Here is a 27,725-nt window from a genome sequence, read left to right as displayed (position 1 = left end):
AATATAAAATCAATGTTTTGCAATGACTGTCTCAGTCGCTGGAAATGGATCCTTCTAATATGAACTGTACACTGGTCTCCAGTGTCTAACATGGAAGTGTAAACAATGATCCCTCTCCAACCAAGCTTAAAAAAACTAATATATTTACTACAGAAACCAAAATATCATCCAACTAATATCTCATGAGCATGTTTATGTGAAGCTTTTTACATGTGTTTGATCTTTTTAAAGATCCTGAGCAGTATTTAAACACAGAACCAGAGACACTCAGAGATACTGTTTGGTCTTGATACAAATCTGGGTATCAGCACTTCAACACACACACACACACACACACACACACACACACACACACACACACACACGTTGAAACAGATTTTTTTTTTTTATATATATATATATATATATATTTCTTATGATTTATGTGAAGGTTAACTTTAAATGTTTAAAAGTGGTCATAAAAGTGGTGAATATCTATTTTGTGATTTAATGAAATCAGCTCCATGCCTTTAAGCCTATTGTGTTCAAAAATAGGGGACAGTTCTATAAGAAACTTTACCTTGCTGTATATTCCATGGTAGTTTTATAGTACCTTTAACATGCTATATTTTTACAGTACCATATTCTTATTTGTTAATATAGTCATATACCCCACTAGGATAATATTGAATATTACCAGGATACTGTAAAATACAGAGGGGGAAATAAGTATTTGATGCCCTGGATTTTCCCCCTATAGATTCTGCCACTCGAAATGAAGGGTCGATAATTTTTATCATAGGTTTATGGTAAAGGATTGAGATAGAATATCAACCAAAATCCAGAAAAAGCACATGATACAAATGTTATGAATTATTTTGCATTTCAACGAGGGAAATAAGTATTTGATCCTCAAGCAAAACATGACTTAGTACTTGGTAGTGAAAGCCTTGCTGGAAAGCACAGTGAGACGACTGTTGGGAACTTTTTCAGAGACCAGGAGATGTCGGGATATCATTCAAGCAGAAGTTACTCTTTATTGAGAACTCGCCGAGCGTTGCTGTGGTCATCCAAGTCATACTAAAAACTCAGCTCTGGAGAGTTCATACTTTACAAGAGGGAGGGATACAAAGAGGTGGAGACAATCTAAACAAAGCATAGTCTAGTACAGGAGTCAGCCTGGTAACGGAAGTTCCCCAGCCCTGATCTCATCAGCATAACAGTGGCTTTCAAATGCATAGGTGCTAATCTAATCAGCCTGACAGTATCCCCCAAACCTTTACATTCTCATAGAGACAAAAGGCATAGCCTGGCCTTGAGATTAGCATTCACATTGACTTTGGGACCCTACCCAGTGGTCAGGAAGTACATAAAGACAAAAGGTTAATGTCTCTGACACCTGGGGTACAAGACTTGATCTTCTTAGAATGTCACCAACTTTAACTTAAAATGTAAAACCCAATGTACATAACTTGTTCAGTTTATATACTATTACGTTGGAAGTTAGATTTAACATTTTATAAATTTGTAATCCTACACGATGTTTCTTGTAGTTGTTTACCAGATTTGCACACATCTTGGAATGCATTTTGATCCACTATTCTTTACAGATTTTCTCTAAATGTTAAGGTTTCTTGCCTGTTGCTTGGCAGCTCGAAGTTACAGCTCTCTCTGTAAATTTTCTATTGGATTAAGGTCTGAAGACTGGCTAGACCACTCCATGACCTTAATGTTTTTATTCTTGAGCCACGTCTTAGTTGCTTTGGCAGTATTTTGGGGTCTTTTTTATGCTGGAAGACCCATCCACAACCCATCTTCAGGAGGTTCTCATCCAAAATTTTACAACACATGGCCTCATCTATTGGCCCCTCAGTGCAGCAAAGTCAATCTGTTCCTTTAGCAGAAACAGCCCCAAAGAATTATGTTTCCACCTCTGTGTTTGACTGTAGGGACTGTGGTGTTCTTAGTGTCAGAGTCACCATTTTTCTTCCTCCAAAAACAGCAAGTCGAGTTGATGACAAAGAGCTCAAATTTGGTCTCATCTGACCATAGCAGTTTATCCCAATCTTTCTCTGTTTATTGACAAACCTCAGACAGGTCTGTACATGTGTCTTCTTGAGGAGGGGAAGCCTTGCTGCTCTGAAGGATTTCAATCCATGCAGGCGTATTGTGTTACCAATGGTTTGTTTGGTGACTGTGCTCCCAACTGCCTTGAGATCATTCACAAGCTCCTCCCGTGTAGTCCTAGGCTGGTCCCTCATTTTTCTCATGATTATTCTTACTCCATAAGGTGAAATCTTATAGGGATAAGCATAAGCATATAGGGCCTTTAATGGTTACTTTGTATTTCTTCCATTTGTAAATAATCGCTCCAGCAGTTGTCTCCTTCTCACCAAGCTTCTAGCTGATGGTCTTGTAGCCCATTCCAGCCTTGTGCAGGTCTAAAATCTTGTTCCTGACTTGCTTTGACAGCTCTTTGGTTTTGCCGATGGTGGTAAGGTTTGAATGGAAGATAGAGATTTTGTGGATACACATACCACATTGTTGTTAGGAGCACCTTCTTAAATTAATATGTGTACCATAAGAGCACATAACCAGTATGTAAAAGGAAGAATTATTGTTGGTTGGTAGGGGATTAAATACTTATTTTCCTCATTGAATTGCAACTTAATTCATAACATTTGTATCATGTGCTTTTTCTGGATTTTTAGTTGATATTCTGTCTCAATCCTTTACCATAAACCTATAATAAAAATTATAGACCCTTCATTTCTTTGTACGTGGGCAAACTTAAAAAAAAAATCTGTAGGGGATCAAATACTTATTAGCCCCACTGTATATGCTCTACATACAGTAATTATGTAACATAATAATAATATTCATATAGTAACTCCTGCTGTGCCATTATAACTGTTATGGTTCAGCACCCTTCAAAGGCTAACACACAATAACTTGGTAAATACCATGGTATTAATTCGGTATCACAGCTACCAGTTCATCCCAGGGTACATTCCTAGGGTTCTATGTTCCCAGCATTCTTTGTTACCAGGGCCCTCTGTTCCCAGTGTTCTACTGTATGTTCCCAGGGCCCTATGTTCCAAGAGCTTCCAATATTCCAATATTATAGTTCATTGTCCTGTAAACACACATTAACTGTCTTATTCTTTTTTTAAAGTTACATATTTTTTAATTTTAGAGTTACATATTTTTTAATTTTAGAGTTACATAGGGCCTTGGTAACATGGGACCCTGGGAACATCGGGCCCTACAACTGGGAAACATCGGGCTCTTGTGTGCTATAAATTTGGGGAACATAGGATCCTGGAAACATTAAATTTTCTAATCAGTTAAATATTATTTGCATAGATAAATACAAGATAAATATAAACCAAACAAACAATTTTGTGCAACCTATTACATTATTATAAAATGTAAGATAATTTTTAATCTATTTAGGAATAGTGACAGTGAGAAGGATTTTTTAAGTGGATTTCTAATGGTCTAAAATGATGTGTTTTGGTGTGTTTTTGCAGTGGTAGGGGAACATTGAATGAGAACTCATTAGTTAAATAATCCAGCCAAATTACACGCTGCACAAAAATGAAGCAAGCTTTCTTGTTTTATGTACAGAAAATTACGAGTAATTGCCTTTTATCCTTCCCTCACACACGCACTCACTTACACACATTTTTATCTTACTCCCCACTGTTAATATATTCCTTCTTTTGATCTCCTAATGGGGTGTTTTGAACAAATTTTGTGAAGTATTGAAGTGTGGTGCATCACAATGTAAGGTTTATAAGCTGGGCCATTTATGGAGACGTGCCGCTGAGCTCTATGCACACTCGCACACACGGATTTGGGACTTCGGGTTAATACTGTAAGCTCGAAAGGAAGGTGTTGAGTATGTTTTTCATTCACAATTTGTATCTATTGTTCTACCTGTGTGTGTACTGCATGCATATGATGTGCAGATTTATTATATAATGGGACAAGTCATGGCATTATTGTCATTTCACTTTATTATTCTTTGGTCCCCACTTTGATCAAAAGTGGGGACCGAAAGTCTGTATGGAGTTTCCATTAAAGCTGACATAAAAAAAGAAAAGTAACAGCCTACATGTTGGTTTCCCCCTCATTCCTCATGGATTGGCTAGTTGAAATTACTTATAGGTGTGAATGAGTGCGCCTATGAGTGTGATAGCACACGCAAAACCGGCATTTTTTCCAGTCCGTTATCTTGACTCATGTTGAGATCTGTACTGTATGTCAGTGTAACTGGTATCTGTGTTTCAGTGTGTATACTGTGTTTGTTTTTGCTATATTTATGTGTTATAAGTCTCTATTGTTATGAGTAAAGTGTACAGTATGTATTTGTGCGCTGTGTGAATACTGTGTTTAGTATGTGTGGGTGGACCAGACAGATGGATTTCAGATAGAAGTCCATTTCTCAGCATCTCTGGCAGTGACATCTTGTTTGTCTCAGTGTGTGTGTGTGTGTGTATGTGTGTGTATGATGTTATTATCGTCGGGCCAAACTGATGATCATATATCATTGCCACGGCAACCCGGGCTGCTGTGACAGGGCAGGAGATTAAGCCATTTGCTGTTTGCAATTTTTGGATTTTCACCACACACACGCACACACAAACACGCACATTCAATTAATGATACTTTATTAATCAAACTTGCATACACTCAAATCTGTAAAACTGGAAAGTGTAAAATTAACATTAGTAAGCTAACAATTTTCACTAAAACTAGCACACAACCTACATCCCACTATACCCAGTGTAGTGTTCAACTGATAAGTCTGTTTTTACAAACACGTCACACGTTTATTTGGAATTTTTATTGTATTTATAATTTTTCATGATGATCACGCAACTTTGTTTGTCACCTCATAATCAGATATCTTTTCCTTTCTCATGACTTCATGACTTACCTGTCCATCTATTACTGGTCTGCTTGTTACTCCTGTTACTTTTGCTTCAGGCTTTAACATGAGCAGACATTTGCAATTTAGTTTTCCTTTTTACAGAAACACAGAAGTCGATGCATTTTTTATGATTTTAAAAGCATGACTTCTACCTTGGAGCGAAACAGAAATATGACTTTGATATTGCAGTGCAGTTTAGAAAAGAAGCTCAGGATGGTTTCTCTTTTTGGGTTTTTAATGCCCTAGTAGAAGGAAGACTGTGTTCTATGTTGTAACTCTGTCACTGTAGAAATGTACTGTAGCTTTACAATTCAGTCAAAAGACAGGCCAGATTCAAGCTCACAGTATTTCCAAAAGCAATTGACAGATACAAAGAATAAACAAGCAAAGTTCACAAAATAATACAAAGTCTCCAAGACAAAGGGCAAACTGTAAGGCAGAAGAATGAAAAATAGGATTAGTATACAGTATGACTTAGATGATTGGCAAGGCATTGCAATGTGTGATTGTGAACATTTGCTATAGACTGTTCAACAATGGTAACATTACAAGACAAAAAAAGTGATTTAAACATTAAACACCAGTATTTTGTAGGTTCCACTTGTGCACCTGGGCAGCTCTGGCCCCTCGGGGGTGTGCTTTGGTGTTTGGTGCCCAAACATTGGCAATAGATACTTTGGATGCTGGGGCCTCCATGGATCGGACTTGTCTGGTGCATCCAATGAGTGCTCAAGGAGATTAGTATTGGGGGCGTTTGAAGGCCAGGTTGGTGGCCTAGGGCTCTTTGCCTGCTAGGCCCAGTGTGCTTGTGGCTTTCTAGCATGGCTAACATTGACTTTTACTTAGTTGTGCTGCATTAGCTTTTATGTGGGGTTGGCCCGGATAGGCTTTCTTTTGGTCTCCACAGGTATAAATGAGACTTGTGTGCCTATAAAACTGTCAACAATTTACTGGTATATAATTGATAAGCAGTGCAAATGTGGTAATGCTATGTAGCATTGATGTTATGGCTCATCCAGGCATAATGTTCAATACTGAAACTGAGTGCAACAAATAATTATAAAAGTCTAAAGGATTTGGGGTAAAGGTCTCCTCTGATGGTAAAGAGATGACTTGTCTTGGCCTGGAGTGGCACAATATTTTTTAAAGACTTTTTAAAATCTTTTTAAATTCTTAATGTAATGTGTATATAATGCTGTAGCTAGTTTTTGAAACACTAATTATTGGAATAGCAAATGCAATTATTTAGTTTTTGATATACACTGAAGACATGTGGGTTGAGATCAAAAATTAAAATGATAGATCAGAATTTCGGCTTTCATTTCCTGATATTTGCAAGTAAATTTGTTGATAATTTTATAAATTTGCACCTTTTGTTGCTTGTTGTCCAAGTGTACTGTTACTGATTAATAAGACTTACATTTCCGCTCTCGGTTTGAGATTGGGGTTGCACCTGCGAAGACTGCGTGTATTGTTTAAAAAGGGTAAACCAACATGAAGATAAACTTGTCTGTGAAAGAAAAGCAAGCCATTGTAAATCTGAAAAAAGAGGAAAAATCATTCAGAGCCATTGCACAACATTGGGCATAACCAATACAACAATCTTAAATATTCTGACAAGGAAAGAAACCACTAGAGTACTAGTTAGCAGACGTCAAACAGGTTAGCCAAAGAGAACAGCAACAGATGATGACTAACACTGTGAGAGCTGTAAAAAAAAAAAAAAAGGTGAAGGTGTCACAATCCATCAGTCAAATAAAACTTTGAGAGGAGAAATATAGAGGCTGTGCTACATGAAGCAAGGCATTTTTTACTCAGTAAGAATCAAAAGGCATGATTGAAATTTACAATAAATTACAGAAGAGATACACAAGATTTACAAGTATAAACTGTACCGAAATGATGAAGAGGTGGAAGTATAGAGAAAGAAAGGATCTGTTCATGATCCAGAACCAGTCAAGCATGGTGTACAGTAAGTAGATATATCATGGATTGGGCTTGTATGGCTGCTATTGGAATGGTCTCAGTAATTTTTTTATTGATAATAAAACTCATGCTGGGAGCCACAGAATGAATTCCGAAGTCTACAAAAACATTATGTCTGATGATTTACAGGAAACCAACCAATCTAATTTAAAAGAATTTTAGGACAATAACCTACACTTCACCTCTTGAAAAGGAGACTGAAATGCTAAATAAAACAACATCGATATAAGCCTGAAAAAGCATCATGAGAAAAAGTATGCACCAGTTTGGTAATGTCATTGGGTAGCTGGCATGATGGAGATACAAGCAAAGGAATATGCAACCAAATATTAAGTGTTATTTGCTTTAACTCTTTATAGGGCACTTATTGAAATACTTTGAACTGTAAAATTTCAAGACTTTATACAAGACCATTTTATTATTTTCTTTTAAATATTTTTATTGTTGTCACAATCAGTAAAGTTACCTCACATTAGTGAATTGACCAAAGAACAACATTTGTTAACTTCCATGGAATGTTCGTATATTTGTACTTTGTATTTGTATGGTATTTTTATGTTTAAATACTGTAAATGTAACTTTATGTTTGACAGTGGTACGGTGGCTAGCACTTGCACCTCCAGGTTCTGGGTTCGATTCCCGGCCAGGCTCGATTCCTGTCTCTGTGTGCATGTTCTCTCCGTGCTTGGTGGGTTTCCTCTGGATACTCTGGTTTCCTCCCACAGTCCAAAGGCATGTAGGTTAGTCTAATTGGCATTCCCAAATTGGCCGTATGTATAAATGTATGAATGTGTGTGTGAGTGTGTGTATGTGTGTGTGTGCCCTGCGATGGATTGGTACCCTGTCCAGGGTGTCCCCCCACCTCGTGTCCTAAGCCTCCTGAGATAGGCTCCAGGTCCCCATGACCCTGAATACAGTATAAAGCGGTATAGTGAGTAAGTGAGTGATAGATAGATATACCCATTTTTGTTAGAAAAATCATTTCCTTAGACCCTATTACCAGAGGTGGAAAGTAACGAATTACATTTACTCGCATTACAGTAATTAAGTAGTTTTTTTTGTGTACTTCTAATTTTAAAGTAGTTTTTAAAAATCTGTAATTTTACTTTTACTTAAGTATTGTACTTCGCTACATTTGAATATATGAATCATATTCGCTACTTAGTAAAAAATAAATTAATTAAAATTAATAAAAAAACAATGCAATGGGGAAGGACAAAATGCACTGATTGATTGATGGGCGGGGAGAACAATTGCGCTAAACTCACAAGAACGATGAAGACGGACAAAACAGATGCCAGTGATGCAGACCCAGCTGAAAGCGAAATGCCATCAATTTCTTATAAAGCAAACCCCTGGCCACTGTAACGGCCACCACTATGTTGTAGACCACATTATGTATGTATGTTGCCCTTTAAAGAGTTGCCGCCCCTCCCCCGGAGGTGTGTGCGTGAGAGGGAGAGAACGGAGTAAGAGCTCAGGTGTGCTGCTCACCTCCGAAACGCTCTATTAATTTACCCTTTTCTTTACTTTTACTTTATGTTTTGTATTATCATTTTGTGATGCTGAAAGAGGCCGAAAAAGGTTTTGTGCTGAACGTTATTCTTAGCTCTGAACTCTTTTTTCCCTCGGCTATCCAGCGCAAAGCATCACACCATATTTAAGCGACCACTTTGATTTCAAGCACAAGAAAGGCAACAGCTTTATTATGCAAAAGTGTTCATTTAATTAAAAACAACTAGTTTGACATTTATTTTTGTATGAGGTGCCGTATATGGCTTAAATCCAACGTCACTAAAGCAAACATACATAAAACACATGCATATACATATATGAATAGACACATACAGTACATATATACTACTAACTGCTCAAACAACTACATATGAAATGCGTGCACACACACCTATGAGACGCGCACACATACACACAAACTGTCTGCGCACATACACACACAAACTATCTGTGCACATAAACCTATGAGATGCGTGTGTGTGCATTTCATAGGTGTGTGCACGCATTTCATATGTAGTTGTTTGAGCAGTTAGTAGTACTTTATATATATATATATATATATAGCCTATATACGGTGGAACCTCGGATTACGAGCATAATTTGTTCCGGAAGAGGGCTCGTATTCCAAAACACTCGTAAATCAAAGCACAATTTCCCATAAGAAATAATAGAAATTATTTGTTTCACAGCCTAAAAAAATAAATACATAAAAATAATTAACACCAAATATAAAGTAAAAATAAAACAAATTAACCTGCATGTTACATAAAAAAAAAAAAAAAAATCCCGACCAATAAGTGTTTCCATTTATAAGCACAGGCGCTGTGTGTGTGTGTTTATGCTGAGTGTGTGTTGTGTGTGCGCGAATGTAATTTGACACCGTGCCGGTTGTGTTTGAGTGAAGCACCCCTCTCTGTTTCCCACACACACACACACACACACACATTAAAGGTGAGAGAGAGAGAGAGAGTGTGTGAACCGGCATGGTGTCAAATTATGCGCGCGCACACACAACAAACACACTCAAAAACTGACACACACTAACAACGGGAGACTCTGCAGCGCAAGAGAAAGAAACACACACACTCACACACATAAAACACACAGTAAAGGCAAGAGAGAAAGAGAGTGTGTGTGTTTGAACAGGCGCGGTGTCAAATTATGCGCACACACAGAGAAAGAAAAACAAGCGCATGCATTATACATGATACTCGGAACTCGTAAACCATGACAACGCTCGTTTTTTAAGTCAAAATTTATAAAAAAAATCTTTGCTCGTCTTCCGGAACACTCTAAAACCGTGTTACTCGTAATCCGAGGTTTTACTGTATATATATATATATATATATATATATATATATATATATATATATATGTTTCACGTGTGGGTACATCATAAATTAACAATCATGAACTAACTATTCCCATACTTTTGCTCACCTAAATCCTGGGTGAATGCCAGCAAAACTTGTTTAATAAATCTAGTTGTATATGAAAGCTGAAATTCTGATCTCTTATTTTATATTCTTCTTTTGATCTCAACCCCAATATCTTTTCATTATTAATGAATATAATAACTAATTATTAATGGATCAGTAGCAACCTTTGTAGCGGTTACTAAGCAATGTAATAGTCGTGTTATGTCTACTGTTATTTGAATGTTTATCCTCTTTGGAAATGAGGAAATGAAGTTGTTGTTTTTTTTTTTGTCATTTAAACAAAACAATTATCTAATTTTCTTACATCTCTAACAAGCACTACAGAATCATTCATCTTCAGAAAGCTCTGATAAGTCCCTCTCTCCAAAGAATGCATGCTGATGGGCCATTATAATAGGAAATGTGTAACAGGAATGATTATAATAACTTAATTTACATAACACTTTGCATACATTTGAAATGCAGCAAGTGCCTTATAGCATTTGTGAAACTCAGGGTTAGCCTTGATTTGTAGGCAAACAAAACGGCTGTGCAAATGCTGACAAGGCAGCGGGATTGAGGAATAAAGGAGCATGATTCTTTAAAGAGGCATGTATTTATCCTAAAACATCATTTGACCGAGATGAGAAGGGGGAAAAAAATGCTCACTTGCTTTGTGCATTTAACGAGTTGCAGAGAAAGTTTAGAGAAGCTGTCCGTGCTTCGGAATTTCTGCCTCTAATCTCATTCAATGTCCCCAATCTCAGCAACTAAAAGACTAATCAGAAATGAAGGGAAGCAGAAGCCAATTAAAATTATGCAAATTGCATCATGGCTGACTGCGGATGACTTGCTTTCACTACTTAACACCAAAGTCAGCATTTTGAAGCGCGTACATGCTGCTCAGTGAGAATTTAAGCCATCTCTTCTGCTTACAGACCTGTCATGATCCCGTTTATTTAGTTCATATGGTAACACAAATGGTACGCTCCTAACACACGGTGTTAATTGCTGTCATTCCAGGAAATCGAGCCGGGCTTTCAGCTTTATCCGGAACCCTGCCTCGCTTCCTTCAGGAGCCTGATGACGCGTACATCGTCAAAAGCAATCCAATTAAGCTTGAATGCCGGGCTAGACCTGCGCTGCAGATCTTCTTCAAGTGCAATGGAGAGTGGGTTCACCAGAACCAGCACACATCCCTGGAACACATCGAGCTGGGAACAGGTAAAAGCACAAAAAATATAGTTAAAAAAAAAAAAAAAAGTTTTATTTATATACAATACCATAGAAGTCTGCTACCAAGAATTCTTCAAAGAACTGTTAACAAACACTAGTTTGAGTGTAAACCAACTTTTTCAATGACGATTTTGTCATTTTAGTCCAGTAGTTAAATAACAACTTATCAATGTTTGTAGATAAATGTATTTTGACATTGTCACCTTGTACAAAGCTAGAGTTTGAATGCTGCCACCAGTGTGTGTGTGTTTGTGTGTAGTTTTCCTTTGCTTGGTTGGTGTCCACCAGATACTTCTTCCACATGCTAAAGCAGCAGACTGATTGGTGTTTCCAAATCGTCTACTGGATATTTGAGTGTGTGCTTGTGGCCTGTGATAGATTAGTATCCTATACAGGGTGTACACCACCTTGTGCCATGAGTTCCCTGGAAAAGGCTCCATGTTACAATAAGCAAATATAGACAATATATGGATGAATGTAAATAGAAATATGTAATACCTTGTGATGCACAGGTTTATTGGCTGCATCTATTAGGCTTGTTGACTAGAATCGGCCTATTGGTGAATAAGATAACCTTCCCAGTGACCAGTGTTGTTTATTTGCAGTCTGACTTGGACAACAGTAGAATACCCAGCTGTAATTCTGGGAAAGGTCCAATAGGTGCAAAAATATCTCCCATGAGAAAACGTATTGGCTGTATTTCACTCTTGAATTTATGTTTTATGAAAGAAGTTTTTGTTGGGCTATGCAAGTACTGTAACATTCTTTTCATTGAGAGGGTACTGTAGCTGTATAGCAGACATGAAAGGCTACTGAAAAAGCGTAAAAAGAAGCTGTCCTCTATTATTGAAATAATACAGTAAATATCAATGACTGCATTTGTGCTCTGAGATTGTGTGATGATGAACTTAAAGACTTAAAAACAATTTATATATTGCAATCTTGAACTAGATGACAAAGAAGGTGTTGTAAGAACACAAACAACAAATAAAACTCAAGGAAGTGGAAGAACTGCTTATTCAGCATGTTAATAAAACCTAGGCCATTTTTTTTTTATATATAAAGCCATTTGTATGTACAGTGCAGTGGAACCTTGCATTACAAGCATAATTCGTTCAGGAAGTGGGCTTGTATTTTAAAACACTTGTAAACCAAATATAATTTTTCCATAAGAAATAATTGAAACTCAAATTATTTGTTCCACAGCCCCAAAAAAATAAAATTAAAAAACAAATTAACCTGCACTTTACCTTTAAAAAAAGTACAAATAAATCCAGACAGATAAGTGTTTTCGTTTATGCGCGCAGGTGCTGTGTGTGTGTGTGTGTGTGTGTAAAGCTAAAGTAAGGAGCCCCTACCCTCTCCCCCTTACACAGTTACCCTTCCTCCACTCTTTTTACACAGATGTGCACACACAACGGAAACACTGTTTTATCTGTAAAATGAACAATAAATCTGACACTCAATTGAGCGACACATGGAATCACTGCTGTAAAGTAAAAATAAAACGAATTAACCTGCATTTTACTTTTGAAAAAAATTGCGAAAGAGCAGTGTTTCTGTTTAGAGCAGAGAGAAAGAGTGTGTGTGTGTTGAGCAGGCTGATACAGAGAAAAACATTAAATGGATCTTCAACCTCTCTAATGAGACTTGCTTTTGCTTTACACGCGCGCTGTACACACACGCATACAAACACAAAATAAAACGTGTTTTACATGCACACACGTGGTCACAGTGTTATAGTAAACAGCACACGCGTGCACGGATTTTGATTATACCAGTGAGAGACGCACACTAAGACCCACCAGGGGAGACAATTACCCCCAATTCCGCAGCGCAAGAGAGAAAAAAAACATTGGCTCAGTTGTGATCACGTGACACTTGGCGTCAAAACAAGAAGCACACGCATGATACTGTACATGATACCCGGTACTCATAAACCAAAACTTGCTCGTTTTCCAAGTCATTGGAAAAAATGGATTTTTATTAAAAATCTTTGCGTTACTCACAATCCGAGGTTTCACTGTATTAGTAATATCCCTAATCGAGCATTTGTACCAGAATGATCAAAACACCAGATCCTCAAAATCATTCATCTTGAAATTTATCAGCTTAGAAGCACCTTTTAGGTAAAAAAACAAATGTGTAGCATGTTTGTGCATAAATTTTGCCTTCATTTATACATCATTCATGAGCATTTTTTTCATGTAAGACAAGTAAAATCAAGTAGGCTTTTTATGGTTATTTCAACAATATATACTGTAGTTCAGTACACAGTGAGGTGAAACAACATTCCTTCTCGATCAAAGTGCTACATGCATACAACATAAATCAACAAAACTAACTAATTAGCTGACTAGCTGAGACAAAACAAATGAACACCACAAATGAACAAAAAACTATTTGAGTGCTATACAGAAGATATCAAAAGGACAACATGAAATTTTCCAACGGACACATCATTATTAATCCTAGTCAATTACACATTGTACTATCAACATTCAGATCACCATTTAAATGTATTATTGGCATTAAACTTAGACAAACTAATCACCTTGCATGTAATCGGACATTCAGCTTTCTACAAAAGTGCTAAAACATGCATTTGTTTCAGTTATCAATGACATACCCATGCAAAATAGTGATAGTTTAAAAAGTTGTGTTACTTTCGGATGACGCTGGGTTAATTCTTAAATATCACTTGTGCAAAATGGTGTGTTACTTTTTGATAGCTATGAGTCTGAAGGCCATGAAAGCAACAGTGATGCAATCGTGAGAAATGTTATTCCTTTTGCTTTCAATGTGCCAGACACCAATTGTTATTTTCAATTCACAACCCCTGAAAACAGCCCGCGGCTCTTCACTTCACACGCCGTGTCCTTTTTTCCCTTTTATGAGGTTTATTTTATTTATTTCTTTACACTCACACTGTTTTGAATGAAAAAAAAAACAGGGGGACAAAGATGACATTTGATGCTATTCAGCTACTGAGAATGGTATAATAGTGGACTGTGGTTTGTGATGATAGATGATAATAGCTTGTCCAAGAATGATGGCCATTTAAATTCAACATGCAAAACCTCACAGCGACAGAAAAGGCAACCTTAAAAGTTTTCATCCCACCATGTGGTCCTATTATAAGTGTATCATGCTTTGAGTACGGTTTTGGGAAAGGGGGGGAAATATATTTATTAACCTAAACAAGGAGATAGACAAATATAATTCATCAATAAGGTAAATCAATCTCTGTTTCATTTAGTGTAGTCATAGAAGTATTGCAAATTTTATAGTACAACCTTTCAACACCCATATTTTCCCATTTACTCGTGTTTGTAGCCAATTTACCCCAAGCTCTCTCCCTGTGTGTGTGTGTGTGTGTGTGTAAGGTAAGCTAATCGACTGCAAATCTGCAACGTGCCATTGATTTATTCGGAGGTCCCACAGTGCAGGACAGATATACACCGATAGCATCTCCCCACCAGACAGGGCGATAAATCAAACTCAGATAGCGGGACTGCTGTTGTCCTTGGGCTGCATGCACACGCTGTGCTTGATGATTTGTTCTGCTGTACTGTCATTATTTTAAAAATTTGACAATCTGATAATAGTGGTCAACATTATGGTGATGTATAGCAACCTGTCCTGTAGCACTCAGTGCCTAAACAAGATATGGTTACTTACACCGGATTTGCAACCCAAAAGTGCAAGTTTAATTGTAGCGATGAACAAAAATAGTGTTTTAGTCATTTTGTTTTTAGTAAAAAATGCAATTATTAAAAGCAATTATTTTATATAATTTTTTTTTTTATCAGGAAGAAAAAAATGTGTATATGTGTATAATGTCTAGGCGGCATGGTGGCATAGTGTTTAACATGGTGGTCTCACACCTTCACCATCAAGGGTTCGATTCCCACCTAGGGGAATGGGTGTCTGTGTGCATGTAGTTTGCATGATCTTCCTGTGCTTCCTTCCACAGTCCCAAAGTATGCAAATTACACTAATTGCCATTTTCAAATTGCCTGTTTTGTATGTGAGTGTGCCCTGCGATGTTTGGCACCCTGTCCAGGGTGTACCAGGCCTTGTGCACTAAGTCTCCTGGGATAAGTTGCCTGCCCCGTCCACCCTGTACACAGAATAAGCAGCATAAAAAATGAATGAATTTACTATATATAATTTATCTTAATAAAGTTTTAGAAAGGACAAATACACTCAACAAAATTATAAACGCAACACCTTTGTTTCTGCTCCGATTTTTCATGAGATGGACTTAAAGATCTAAAATTCATTCCAGATACACAATATTACCATTTCTCTCAAACATTGTTCACAAATCAGTCTAAAAGTGTGATAGTGACTTCTGCTTTGCTGAGATAATCAATCCCACCTCACAGGTGTGCCACATCAAATGCTGATCTGACATCATGAGTAGTGCACAGGTGTACCTTATACTGCCCACAATAAAAGACCACCCTGGAATGTGCATCGCAATTTTATATAAGAGCCTTACACAAGGACAACCATTCAAAACCTATATATTTTTTTTTTGGTCATTGTCACAAAGCAGCTTTACAGAATCAAAAGAAAATGATGGGAATTAGTATGAAATTTGTCAAAATTATCAGACTGACCCTGGGTGATGGTGGCAGGGATGAACCCCCTGAGATTGGAAGGAGCATTGAGAGGAACCAGACTCAACAGAGAACCCCTACTTACAGTATTTGGGTGATAACAGATAGCAGAAATATTTTGGTACTGTATTTTAAAACCAAAAACACTAATACTAATACATTATATTAAAACTAACAATTTTGTATATTAAAACCAATAACACTAATAATAATAATTTATATTAAAACTAATAATACACTTAAACAAAATATGCTTTTAGCAATCAGCATTTTACTGTAGTATATTTTTTTTAAACAGAGCTTTTGAAAAAAAAAAATCATTAAGAATTATGTTATAAATTGTACTTTTTAAAAATTCCTCTAGGTAGTATATTAAAACAATCAAAACAAATGTAAACACTTTAACATACTTTATGGTACAAGTACAGATGTTGAGTCAAACACAAAACATGAACAGGAAACTAGACATGTGAGTTGGGCATGGGCACGGAACTGGGCGTGTGCACTGGGCTGGAACGTTTACTGCACTGCATGCTGTGCTAGGAGTGCACCTCAGCAAATGCCGAACTGTGTGTTTTCTGCCATGCTCTGAGCTATTGGTCCCTCTCTTATAGGTGGTAAAGAGATCCTCTTTACCCTAAACACTTGTGTGCCAAAGGGCTTATGCCTTGTAGCAAGCTCAGAGACTGCCCAGATACGCTGTGTTTAGCTTGCTTACCTCTGCAAGTCTCCCGTTCCTCCCTCCCACACTCTTCACAATTGTTGCTAGCATGTCGCTGGATGCATCTTCTATTCTCCGCTGCCTGTATTTCTTCTGAAAACCCTCTGGGTTAATATATATATATATATATACTGTGTATTAGGGTTGTGCCGATAGACGATACTATTGTCTATCGACGATAGTCTCGTCTATCGACGATAGTCAGCTATATGGACGATACAGATGTCGCCATTAAAAACCCACGTTTCAAGAAAAGGAATCCCGTGACTTGCCACGGCTGCGCACGGCAAGCTGTGAAAATGCCCTTCATTACCTGTATGGGGCAGTCGTGTTTCAGTCTGAAGTATTGTGTGTCTACTGAAGCCGAAAATGTGTTCTCTCTCCTAGTCACCCATTGACAGCAAGCGACAGAGCTCATAAACATGTCGAGCTCAAACTGTAAATACTGATAAGTATTAATTCTTCATTTTCTTCTCTCCTTCAATGATGATACTTCTTCGACGGCGCTTTCTTCATTCAGTATAATTATTATTAGTAGTACTGCTCCGAATTTATTATTGTGATTTTTCCTTATTATTGTAACGCACCCGCGCGTGTGTGCAAAAAAACTACAATGAGGTATGATATGTTAGCCTAAAACAATTGTTTTATTGTGTTTATGCGCTTTAAATATACACTAAACAATAAACACTGCCTTGTGCAAAGTGAAAGTGAGTTGCGCGCGCAACTCTTTGATCAAAAGGCTGATAAACGCGTGCGCAGATATGAGCAGATTTATCGATAAAACAACAGACATGAAATGAAAAAAAAAATAACCACAAAAATATGTACTACTCTCTGAATACAACGCGACAGCACGCAGAATCCCTGGGCTTTGACTACTATCGTGTATCGGCGATCTTACAGGCTGACGATAGGACGATATGACAATGGGCATTATCGCGCAACCCTACTGTGTATATATACGTACTTTGGGTGGGACCCATCCACTACGCTAAAGTATCACTCTTGCGTATCTTTATATTTTTCTGCATTCAGTTTTCCCCTCTATACTGATTAGTCTCTCAATTCCAGCTGCAGAAAAATCTTACCACAGCATGATGCTGCCACCACCATGTTTAACTGTACAGTAGGAATGGTTTTAACGTGGTGATCAGATGCCTGATTTTCTCTATACTTGAATTGGAAAATTATATGCGAATAGTAAAATCTTTGTTCTTCTAATGACCTGATTCAAGCCTTTTGGGTGATTTTTGGCAAAGTTCCAGAAAGCCTTCATATGCTTTTAATGAGGTTTCTGCATGAGTGCATTTGGCTTCTGTCTGGCCACTCCACCATATACTTTAGGCCTAATTGGTGGAGTGTTGCACTGATGGTTGCAGTCACTTAATAGTGGACTGGACGTTCCTGCAGTTTTTTACCTGAACCTCCGATAATGAACTGGACTTCATATTAACTTGAATACATCTTCTGTTATATTGAACTTCCCAGCTGCCTAACTCACAGAATGACTGCAAAACAATTCCTGCTATCCGTTATCACCAAAATAAGTAGGGGTTCCCTGTTGAATCTGGTTCCTCTCAAGGCTCCTTCCTATTGCAGTCTCAGGAAGTTCTTCCATGCCACCATCACTCAGGCACAGTCTGATCATTTTGATTCAGCCCTATCCTTTCACAAATTTCATACTTATTTCCATAATTGCTGATTCTGTCCTTCTGTCTTCCACCTCAACAAGAGAACCCAGAATATTCTCTGCAAGGATCTGGGAAGACTATATACATTCACATTTCATCCAAACTTCCATCATTTCTTTTGATTGTGTAAAGCTGCTTTGCGACAATGACAGTTGTTAAAAGCAATATACAAATAAAATTTTATTGAATTGAATTGAACTGAACTATTGGTTGTTTTAAATCTCTTTCATTTGAGAATGATGGAAGCTATTGTGGCCTTGGGCACATTTAATGCTCTAGACATTTTCTGTTATCTTTCTCCAGATCTTTGACAATTTCCTGTCTTGCAGATCAACAGATACTGTAATACTTTTAAGCTCCTCTCTTTGTTTCTCTTCTGACATGTCCAATGAATTCAGTTAGACACAGGTGGACTCCAATCAAGTTGTTGAGGCATCTCAAGGATCAGTGATAGGAGGAGGATCTACTAATGCCTAATGGCAAGTGGCATAACAAAGGGTTTGAATATTTTTATTCCCTTTTAATAACTTGTATTTATTAAAAATTAACAAAACACACCAACTATCTGTTTTTACTTAGTCATTGTTCAGTCTTGTGAGTAGAATGACATAAATAAGAATTATGGGAATGAGAATGATAAATCCATATTTATCAATAAATATGGATTTAAATTTATCTTATCAAAAGATGAGTGTGGAACATTTTTCCCTTAGCACTAGACATACAGAGCTGTATTGTATTTTTTTTTTGTAGTGAAGGTAGTTTTGGACAATTTCATGCTCCCAACTTTGGGGGAACAGTGATGACCCTTCCCTGTTCCAACATGACAAGTCCATTTTTGGGATAATGATAAATTTACTTCGATTTAAACTGTTGTCACGAAAACGCCAGGCTCCGCCTCAGTCAATGTATCTAATTACACAAATTCTAATCACACACACCTAAACCTCATCACCAACACAACACAAATAAACTTCAACCGGACAAGGACTCCATGAGCTACAATTTCCTGCAGTTAAGACATTCCGGTTTAATCTCTGTATCATTCCATTTATCCATATTGTTAATAAATCACCCGGTTGGGTTTTCTACATTTTTGTCTATAGAGTCTGTCATTCCGTAACAAATGTTATATAACCCAAAGTTTTTGGGCTAAATAAAAAAGTCACATCCCTTTTACACTGTGTAAATGCAAAGATTATTTTTAGACTCCTAGAGAAACAATGTTTGTGGCGGAAAAAACAAAGCGTATGAACTGATGGTGATGTTTTTGGAAACAAAAGCGATCTAGACACTTTGGGACAATTAAGGATTCATGCTATAAAAGATGTATAAAGTCTCTTCTGACGGGCACGCAGAAGACAGAGAGGCAATTTCTGGGTTCATGAAACGGGCATGTATTTATATTTTATTTCAAATCCATTATGGCTTTTGAAAAACCATGGAAATGGAGGCATTTTAAGAAAAAAAAAACATCTGTGTGTGTATATTTAATCAGTAAATAGCCATACTTTTTAGAAAAGCCAGACTTTGGAAAAGCATTAACCTACACAAGAAGTTTAGAAAGTTCTGCAAATTACAAACTAATTGAAATTTAGTCTGATCAATAAAATTTTCTTCGAGCTGAGGTTCAAATTTCATGTTTGTGTTTGTGTCAAAAATAAGCAATTTAAAATTTTCATAGTATTTCAATAATACTGTCAATTTTCAATAACCACATTAAACATGTGGACAGTTTGTTCTTTAATGGTTCATTCTTTGTTTGAGTGTTGCGTATAGCCTTATTCAAATCAAGAAACAAGTGCTAGATTACTGGAACATTAATTATTCTCCTTTATCAGAAAAGCATCAGGGTCTAGATAGAACTGTTACTCGGCTCCGGATCGTTATCTGCTATTTAGTGATGCCTGGTTTAGAGGGGAAAAGGTGACGAAGAACATTTCATTACTTTGCTGTGTATATGGACAGGACAAACACCAATCAAGCTGGTAGAACAGTCTTAAACGGAATGCGTGTATCAGTAAGTGGGAACAAATCTCCCCACAATAATAGGAAGATTTGTCAGTTATAGTTTTGACCTTTAAGGAACATCTGGCTAGTTCACAATGGGGGGTTGGGGGTTGGTTAAGTAGTAGAAGACACCCCCCCCCCCCGGCCAAACAAAATTTTATATTGATAGATTTTTTTTTTTTTTTTTAAATACGTTATTTCTTTTAGGTTGGAGTTATTTTAGGCATAACACTAATTATAGCTGTATAATTAATATGGTCCTCACTAGCTCAGTTAGACAAACATGTGTGTCTGTGTTTGTGTCTGAAGAATTTGTTGAACTTTTGATTCCCCTGCTACCAAGAAACACAGAGATTTAAAGAGTTAGTGAAAAGTGGAATAAGCTTTAAAGTGAGATTTAAAGTGGATGAGGGAGGATTGAGGGATGAAAGGAGGCAGATATGACTTGTGGAGTGAACCTGCTGGCTAACAGCTGAGTAGAGAAAAGGAAAGTGAAGCGAGAGAGAGAGACTGTCTGAGGGACCCTTAAGTACCATACTGTTTGTCTGAGCACTTGTACGTGTAGATTCCAATGCGTCTGATGAATCAAGCTCGGTAATCCCTTTAAGTAAAGCTGCACATCCCTAAACAACACACACACACACACACACACACACACACACACACACACACACACACACACACACACACAAATTGTGCCTAATGGATCTAGAGACCTCTAAATCCTCTTATCACTTGAAATCTCTCTGTAGACAGCATGATTTGTCATAACTAATGCACACACACACACACACACACACACACACAAAAAAGGGGGTTGTTTTATACATTAGACCTACAATATTGAACCATATTCAAATTCAAATTTTTATTAAATTTGATTAAATTACATGACTCTTTAAGGATACAATATTAATAATGTCCTGTAAATCCACACTGTAGAAGGAGTGAGTTCACATTCCAAAAGTATGTGAACACCCGGCCTTAACACCCATACATGGGCCTTCTTCAAACTATTGTTGAAGCTTTAGAATAAGAGAATCATCTAGAATGTCTTTGTATGCTGTAATATCAAGATTTGCTTTCAATGAAACTAATGGACCCAACCCTGTTCCAATGTGACAGTACCCCTGTGCAAAAAAAAACCTTGCTCATACTGTATGGCCAGCCCAAATCTGATTGCTGGCATGTTCACAGATTTACAGTTTGGAATCATATTGCTTTCATGTGGTCTTGACAGAGCTTAAAAAAACAAACACTTGACCCACCCAAATCAGATTTCAAAATGTCTGTGACATCACTCTCAACGTGACATGGATGTTCACACGAACATTTACTTCTTACCCTGATGTACCTATGCTTCTGTAATAGGGTCAGTCTCAACTCATCAGTCTACTTTTTCCATTGCTCCAAAGTCTTTTTGCAATAAAGTTTAAAAAAAAAAAAAAAAAAAATCTAAACCGTATTATGGTTATTTGTGTTCGTGTATGCGGGCACCGGACAAACGATTGTCTATGTAGGCACGTAAATTTTTAAAAAGCATGTAACTCGAGGCTAAGTTTCTAATTGGATTTTTTAAAATCATCTTCAGGGCGCAGGACTGTGCAATCCGAACCCTCCAACTTTTGTTCTTAGCGAATCAAAATTCTTTTTAAATATTTTGGCTCATGTAATTAGACCATTCACAATGAGTCTTATTAACGGTCAGCAGATTGTTAGTTAATGTAATGAATGGTGATTGATGTGGAAGCCAGCTAAATATGAGAGGAAATTCTGTAATTTCTTTGCTAAAATACCTCTTTGCAAGGCGATCAGACAAAGAAAGAAAAAAGGTAAAGAGCTTGGACCAGATCGACCTGATCTTCGAATTAAGCAGTAGTCGGCCGAGCTTACACTCTGTGCTTTTCCAGCACTTTTTATGGCAAGCGGAGCTGGCTGACTGGATGCGATGTGAGTCATGCCTTTATTTTATTCTGGTAGTAATGATGCTTAATTACCTGATAAATGGCTATTAACAGGCGATTATTAAAAGTAAAATTTTTATTTAAAACTTCCCACCCCAAAAAATGTTTGCACCAGCCACCACTGATGTAGACTATAGTGTCTCTTGTAATTATTAGTTTAAATCACTTATTCTAACGTTGTTGTGATAAACTAAAACTAATTCTAAATACAGTAAACTGGTGAATTTAACAGATACATTTACCATAAGCCAGTGCCTGACAAGTACAATAAGTTATTTTATAAATGATGTGCCATAATTTTACAGCACCAAACAAATTTTACAAGCTTAATTTCAGGCCGTTCTCATTAAAGGTAATATGCAACTATTTATTTTCTATGTACTTACTGGATGTGCATGATGCAGATTTCGCTCCTCTCTGCAGTTTCTATTTGGTGTAGTCAGAGGTGGGTAGTAACGAGTTACATTTACTCCATTACAGTTACTTGAGTAACATTTAAAAAAAAAATACTTCTAAGAGTAGTTTTACTTTACTTCGAAGTATGGAAACATTTTGTGAAGAAGAAACGCTATATTTGGGTACACTTGACCCGTTACTTTTCTAGCATTTATTGTACACATGCCGCCAGTAGATCGTAGTACTGCATGACTGTTTCACCACTCAGCCACAGCAACAATTACATGACTTTGTTTGACCAATCACCCGCAATAACAATAACCACATGTCAGGTGGCATTGTGGGGAAAAAAAATCTTCAGCTGGCATCCCTGGGATCATATACACTCAAAAAAATAACTCATTGAATGAACATAATTAAATTATGGAAAGAATTTCCACCTGATTTAATGGCTCTCTTTCAGCATTAAGCAATTTTGTTGGCCCAACTTAATGTTCTTAGGTTCAGTCAAATTAATTTTATTAGGTTCATTTAACTTATTTACTACAGCTGCGTCCAACATAATTTAATACTGTTAACATAAATGAATAGCGTTGGTACAACAAATTTTTCAGTTGTAAATTAAGTTGATCCAACTGAAGTAAATTTAAATTTCAAGCCCTGGTCAACAGAATTCTGTGAAGGAAGGAAGCATAAGACAAACGGGATAAAACGGAGATTTTTATTTTACACCAGCAGCAACTTACAAATGAGGTCTCAATTTAAAAAGATGTACAAAACATAAAACACCACAAATAAGTATTAATCATAGAAAAAAAATTAACACCAACAGAAACGTCAGGAAACTCCTCAGGTCAGATGCAGACAGGACACTTTCAATCACAAACTCCTGTGAAAAAATATAAAGATAGATATTCCATTAAAATTCATGATACTTAATTTAGCAAATGAAAAATATTTACAGGTATACTTCGTTCCTATCACTTCACAACTCATGAGACCAGACCGAAACCAGAACCGAACCGCAGATTAAGCACGCGCATATAACCGTCGGTATTTTAAGTGTGACTGAAAATACAAGAAATAGCTTAAACCAAAATAACGTGAATAAACATCGCTAAACAGCAGGTGACATTTATGTTCAGTATTTTGTTTCTATTATAAAAAAGATGGGATTTAATTCCTGCTTACCTTTTCCACATGCCCGCCACACGTTGTCTTCTCAACAAACTGTTCTCTTCTCGCGATGTTTTCTCGCAATGTTTGATCTGATATTTCTGAAGACAGGATCTTTTTGGTTTATTTCAACATGATTGAATCTAATACATGTTAAGTTGTTAAGTTTCCTGCAAATACAACATAATTTATTTATGTTTATCTTGGAAACATGAAATTATTATGTACAAAACACATATTACATTTTAGTACATGTACAGTAACAAGTAGCCATGTTCATTTTTTTGAGTGTACAAAGCATGCTTTGCTTGCAAAAGACTCGCTTCATACTGCGGTGTCTCTACTATCTGCCAAAAGAGACATACTTCAGCATATAAAAACACAACTTCTAACCCATCCAACAGGAGTAAATGTGGACGCAAGCCGAAGCTGTCTGAAAGGGATATCTGGGTGCTAACCCGGATTGTATCCAAAAAACATAAAACAACAGCTGCCCAACTCACTGCAGAATTAAATGTGCATCTCAACTCTCCTGTTTTCACCAAAACTGTTTTTGGGATCTCCACATGGTCGGGCTGCTATAGCCAAACCTTTGGTCACTCGTGTCAATGCCAAATGTCAGTTACAATGGTGCCAGCAGTGAAAATCTTGGGCTGTGGACAATGTATTGTTCTCTAATGAGTCCACCTTTACTGTCTTTCCAACATCCGGGAGAATGACGGTGTGGAGAAGCCCTAAAGAAGCGTACCACCCAGACTGTTGCATGCACAGAGTGAAGTATGGGTGTGGATCAGTGTTGGTTTGGGCTACAATATCATGGCATTACCTAGGCCGAATACTTGATGCCCAGGACTACCGAACCATTCTGGAGGACCATGTGCATCCAGTGGTTCAAACATTGTATGAAGGCAATGCCATGTATCAGGATGATAATGCACCAATACACACAGCAAGACTGGTGAAAGAGTGGTTTGAGGAACATACTGTAACAGTGAAGTTGAAAGTCACCAGATCTAAATATTATTGAGCCACTTTGGGGTGTTTTGGAGGAGCGAGTCAGGAAACATTTTCCTCCACCAGCATCACGTAGTGACCTGGCCACTATTCTGCAAAAAGTATGGCTCAATGTGTAAAGGATATAAAACAGGAGTAATTTTTAAAACCGTGGTTTCGCTGTATTGTGCGATTTGAAGAATATTAAGCTCAAAAGCAAGCGAGAATGATTGTTTATTTGAGTTCTGTTTAGTGTGTGTAGTTAGTACAAAGCCTAGCACATAGTTTTTTTTAGCCAACCAGTATTTACAAAGTGTATTCTTTAATTAGAGTTTAATTGGTGAGTTTAATAAGTTATATGAGCAAGAACTTTTAAAAAATTACAAATTTAGCAGTCATTAGAACATGAACATGCAAGAGAAATAATAAGTTGTTTTAGAAGTGGCTGCAGCTGAAAAACATCTCTACTTCTATTTATAAACATGATAAACAATATATCTGAAATAATGAATTTGTCATAAATCAATTACGTTAATATTCGTTAGGTTGTTTAGTTCCTTGAACTACTAAGAATGACCTAGGAACATCTCTACACTTTTCCTATTAACAAAAATACCATGCTCTTTTATTATAAATCCATACCTACTGTATATGCTGTTAGGCAAAGCCTCTATAATATTATGCCAACTCTATAAGCTTGCCGGTCCGATTTCTTAATATTAGCATGTTAATTTTAAGGAATTTAGATTATCCTGATCAAGCTACGCAAAGAAATTATAAGCCAATTATATGCAGATTATATATATATATATATATATATATATATATATATATATATATATATATATATATATATTTTTTTTTTAGATAAACAATTATTTTCTTTTCTTTTTTTGGTTTTGTTTAACATCCAAAGTAATGCATTATGGACATAAATGACATTGTGTTACACTGTGGCTGCTTATTCACAGCTTTTGCCAAATCAGTAGTACTGGCACTGATGGACAGCCTCTGAGCCAAGGCATATTTATATCCAATTAGTCATGCTTTAGTTTCCCTTCATCTACATTTGTGCCACAGGCACGCTGTCCTTTTGTGCGCATTCTGAAATGATGATTTATATTGTTTGCTCAGACTCACGCCAGCTCCTCCGTTTTTGTGTGTGTGTGTGTGTGTGTGTGTGTGTTGCTTTTTTTTTTTTAGGGCAACCAAATTTCCCCAAAGCTGAATATTTGATTTGCATTTGACATAAAGCTGGGATGTGATGAAAAATTCACAGTATTATACTCATGTAAACCAACACAAAGCCTAGTAATAAGCAGTGTCTCTGAGGACTCACCATTTTCCATGAGATATATGGAGGTATGCATTAATGTTGGTTCCAGATGGAAGTTCTCATGGGATTTGATTAGTTCTGGTGGATTTGGGGGCAGCTGTGTGATAAGATGTCTCTGGCCTCCTGGGAAGAAGCTTATTTGAACACCAGTCATTATGGCATGGACGCTTCTATATCATTTGCCACGGAACATAGAGTGAAGAGTCCATGAGAGAATAGTTTAAGGGCTACTTTACAGTTCTGGAGGCCCTGCAGCTGCAACAATTGTGTTTGTTAGAGAGATCCCGATGGTGTACTTACAGTAGCTTTCCTCATAATCGTCGACAGTGTAGTTCCCATACCAGACTATGAGATAATTGGTCAGGACTATCTTTATGCTCTACCTGTAAAAGGTGGTACTGGTGGAAGGGGGATGCTTTACTCTCCCAGGTAATAAAGACACTGCTAGGATTTCTTGATGCAGAGTAGAGTGTGATGTCCTGAAGTCAACACTCGTCAATATTGAAAGGTAGTCTGTTGTTGGCATCAGTCCGTGAACTTCTCCACTTCTTACCAGGATGCTGACTTTCTCTGGTGCTGTTTTGTCATCAGCAGAAACAATGAGCTATTGATGACTGGTGTCATGAGCAAACTTGATATTGTTCAAGATTATGCGTCAGGATTCAGTTACTGGACCAGGAATGTGTTCCAACACAAGAGACTCAGCTATCACAGTGGGATAATTAAATTGACTGATGCATTATCTTACCTGTGCAGGATCGGTCTAGCTATAGGTACGTTTGTGAATATGTTCATGTTCTTGACAATAATGCCACATCTGGTCAATTGGAAAATGATCTAACCCTTACTTAAAGCTTATATATTAATACTAGTGTTCACATCATTGTTAATTTTATTGTACTGTATTATTTGGAGAGTATGAAACTATTTATTTTAAACACAAAATAAATGTGGTGTCCTGTATGTAAGAAATGAAATTGATAGCCAGTGAGTAACAGGCACCCAAAGGACTGTGAAACAATGCATTCATATTGTTTCCTAGGCAACTTTGAACACTACTTATTTAATATACTTTTCAATAGACAGGAATGAAAATTAGCAACACCTGTCTGAATATACTAATTAGTATGTCTTTATGTTTTCAGGCACTGTTTATTCATTGTCAATAATTGGGTCTGGTTTATAGTACATTTGAAGCCAGAAGAATTTAATTTTGGATAGAAAAGCATCCAGGATCACAGGGCACCATACACACAAACATATACAACCCCAAATCAGAAAAAGTTGGGACAGTATGAAAAACACAAATAAAAAAAGAAAGTAGTGATTTCCAAATTTACTTTGACTTGTATGTCATTGCAGACAATACAACAGCACATTATTTCATGTGTTCCTCATGAATTTTATTTAATTTTTTTTTAAATAAACACATATTACAATTTTGGTACTTGCGACACAATAAAAAAAAATGGAACAGTAAAGTATTTACCACATTGTAATGTTGCTATTCCTTTTCACAACACTTAAAGGTGTTTAGGGACTAAAGACACCAAGTGATGAAGTGTTTCAGGTGTAATTTTGTCCCATTCTTCCTGCAAACAAAAATCTTAAGATGGGCAACATGCATGGGTATCCCTGGAAAAGATGTCTTCTTGAAGGCAGCATAATGTGCTTCAAAATCTCTAAGTACTTTTCAGCATTAATGGTGCCATCACAGAAGTGCAAGTTACCTTC

At 36.9% G+C, this 27,725-nt stretch overlaps 1 protein-coding gene across 1 annotated transcript in view; it reads left to right on the top strand.

Annotated features, from left to right (window-relative positions):
• The window catches only part of unc5da (unc-5 netrin receptor Da), a 259,004-nt gene that overhangs the window by 164,726 nt on the left and 66,553 nt on the right, over positions 1-27,725 (top strand). Inside the window, exon 2 of the mRNA XM_053479213.1 lies at positions 10,861-11,061. Within this exon, the coding sequence (XP_053335188.1) occupies positions 10,861-11,061 (201 nt within the window). The remainder of the gene's footprint in view (positions 1-10,860; positions 11,062-27,725) is intronic.

This window comes from Clarias gariepinus, chromosome 19 (assembly GCF_024256425.1).
Source record: "Clarias gariepinus isolate MV-2021 ecotype Netherlands chromosome 19, CGAR_prim_01v2, whole genome shotgun sequence".
NCBI lineage: Eukaryota > Metazoa > Chordata > Actinopteri > Siluriformes > Clariidae > Clarias > Clarias gariepinus.
Note: the sequence above shows the minus strand (reverse complement) of the source record. Positions and strands in the feature narration are given on the sequence as shown.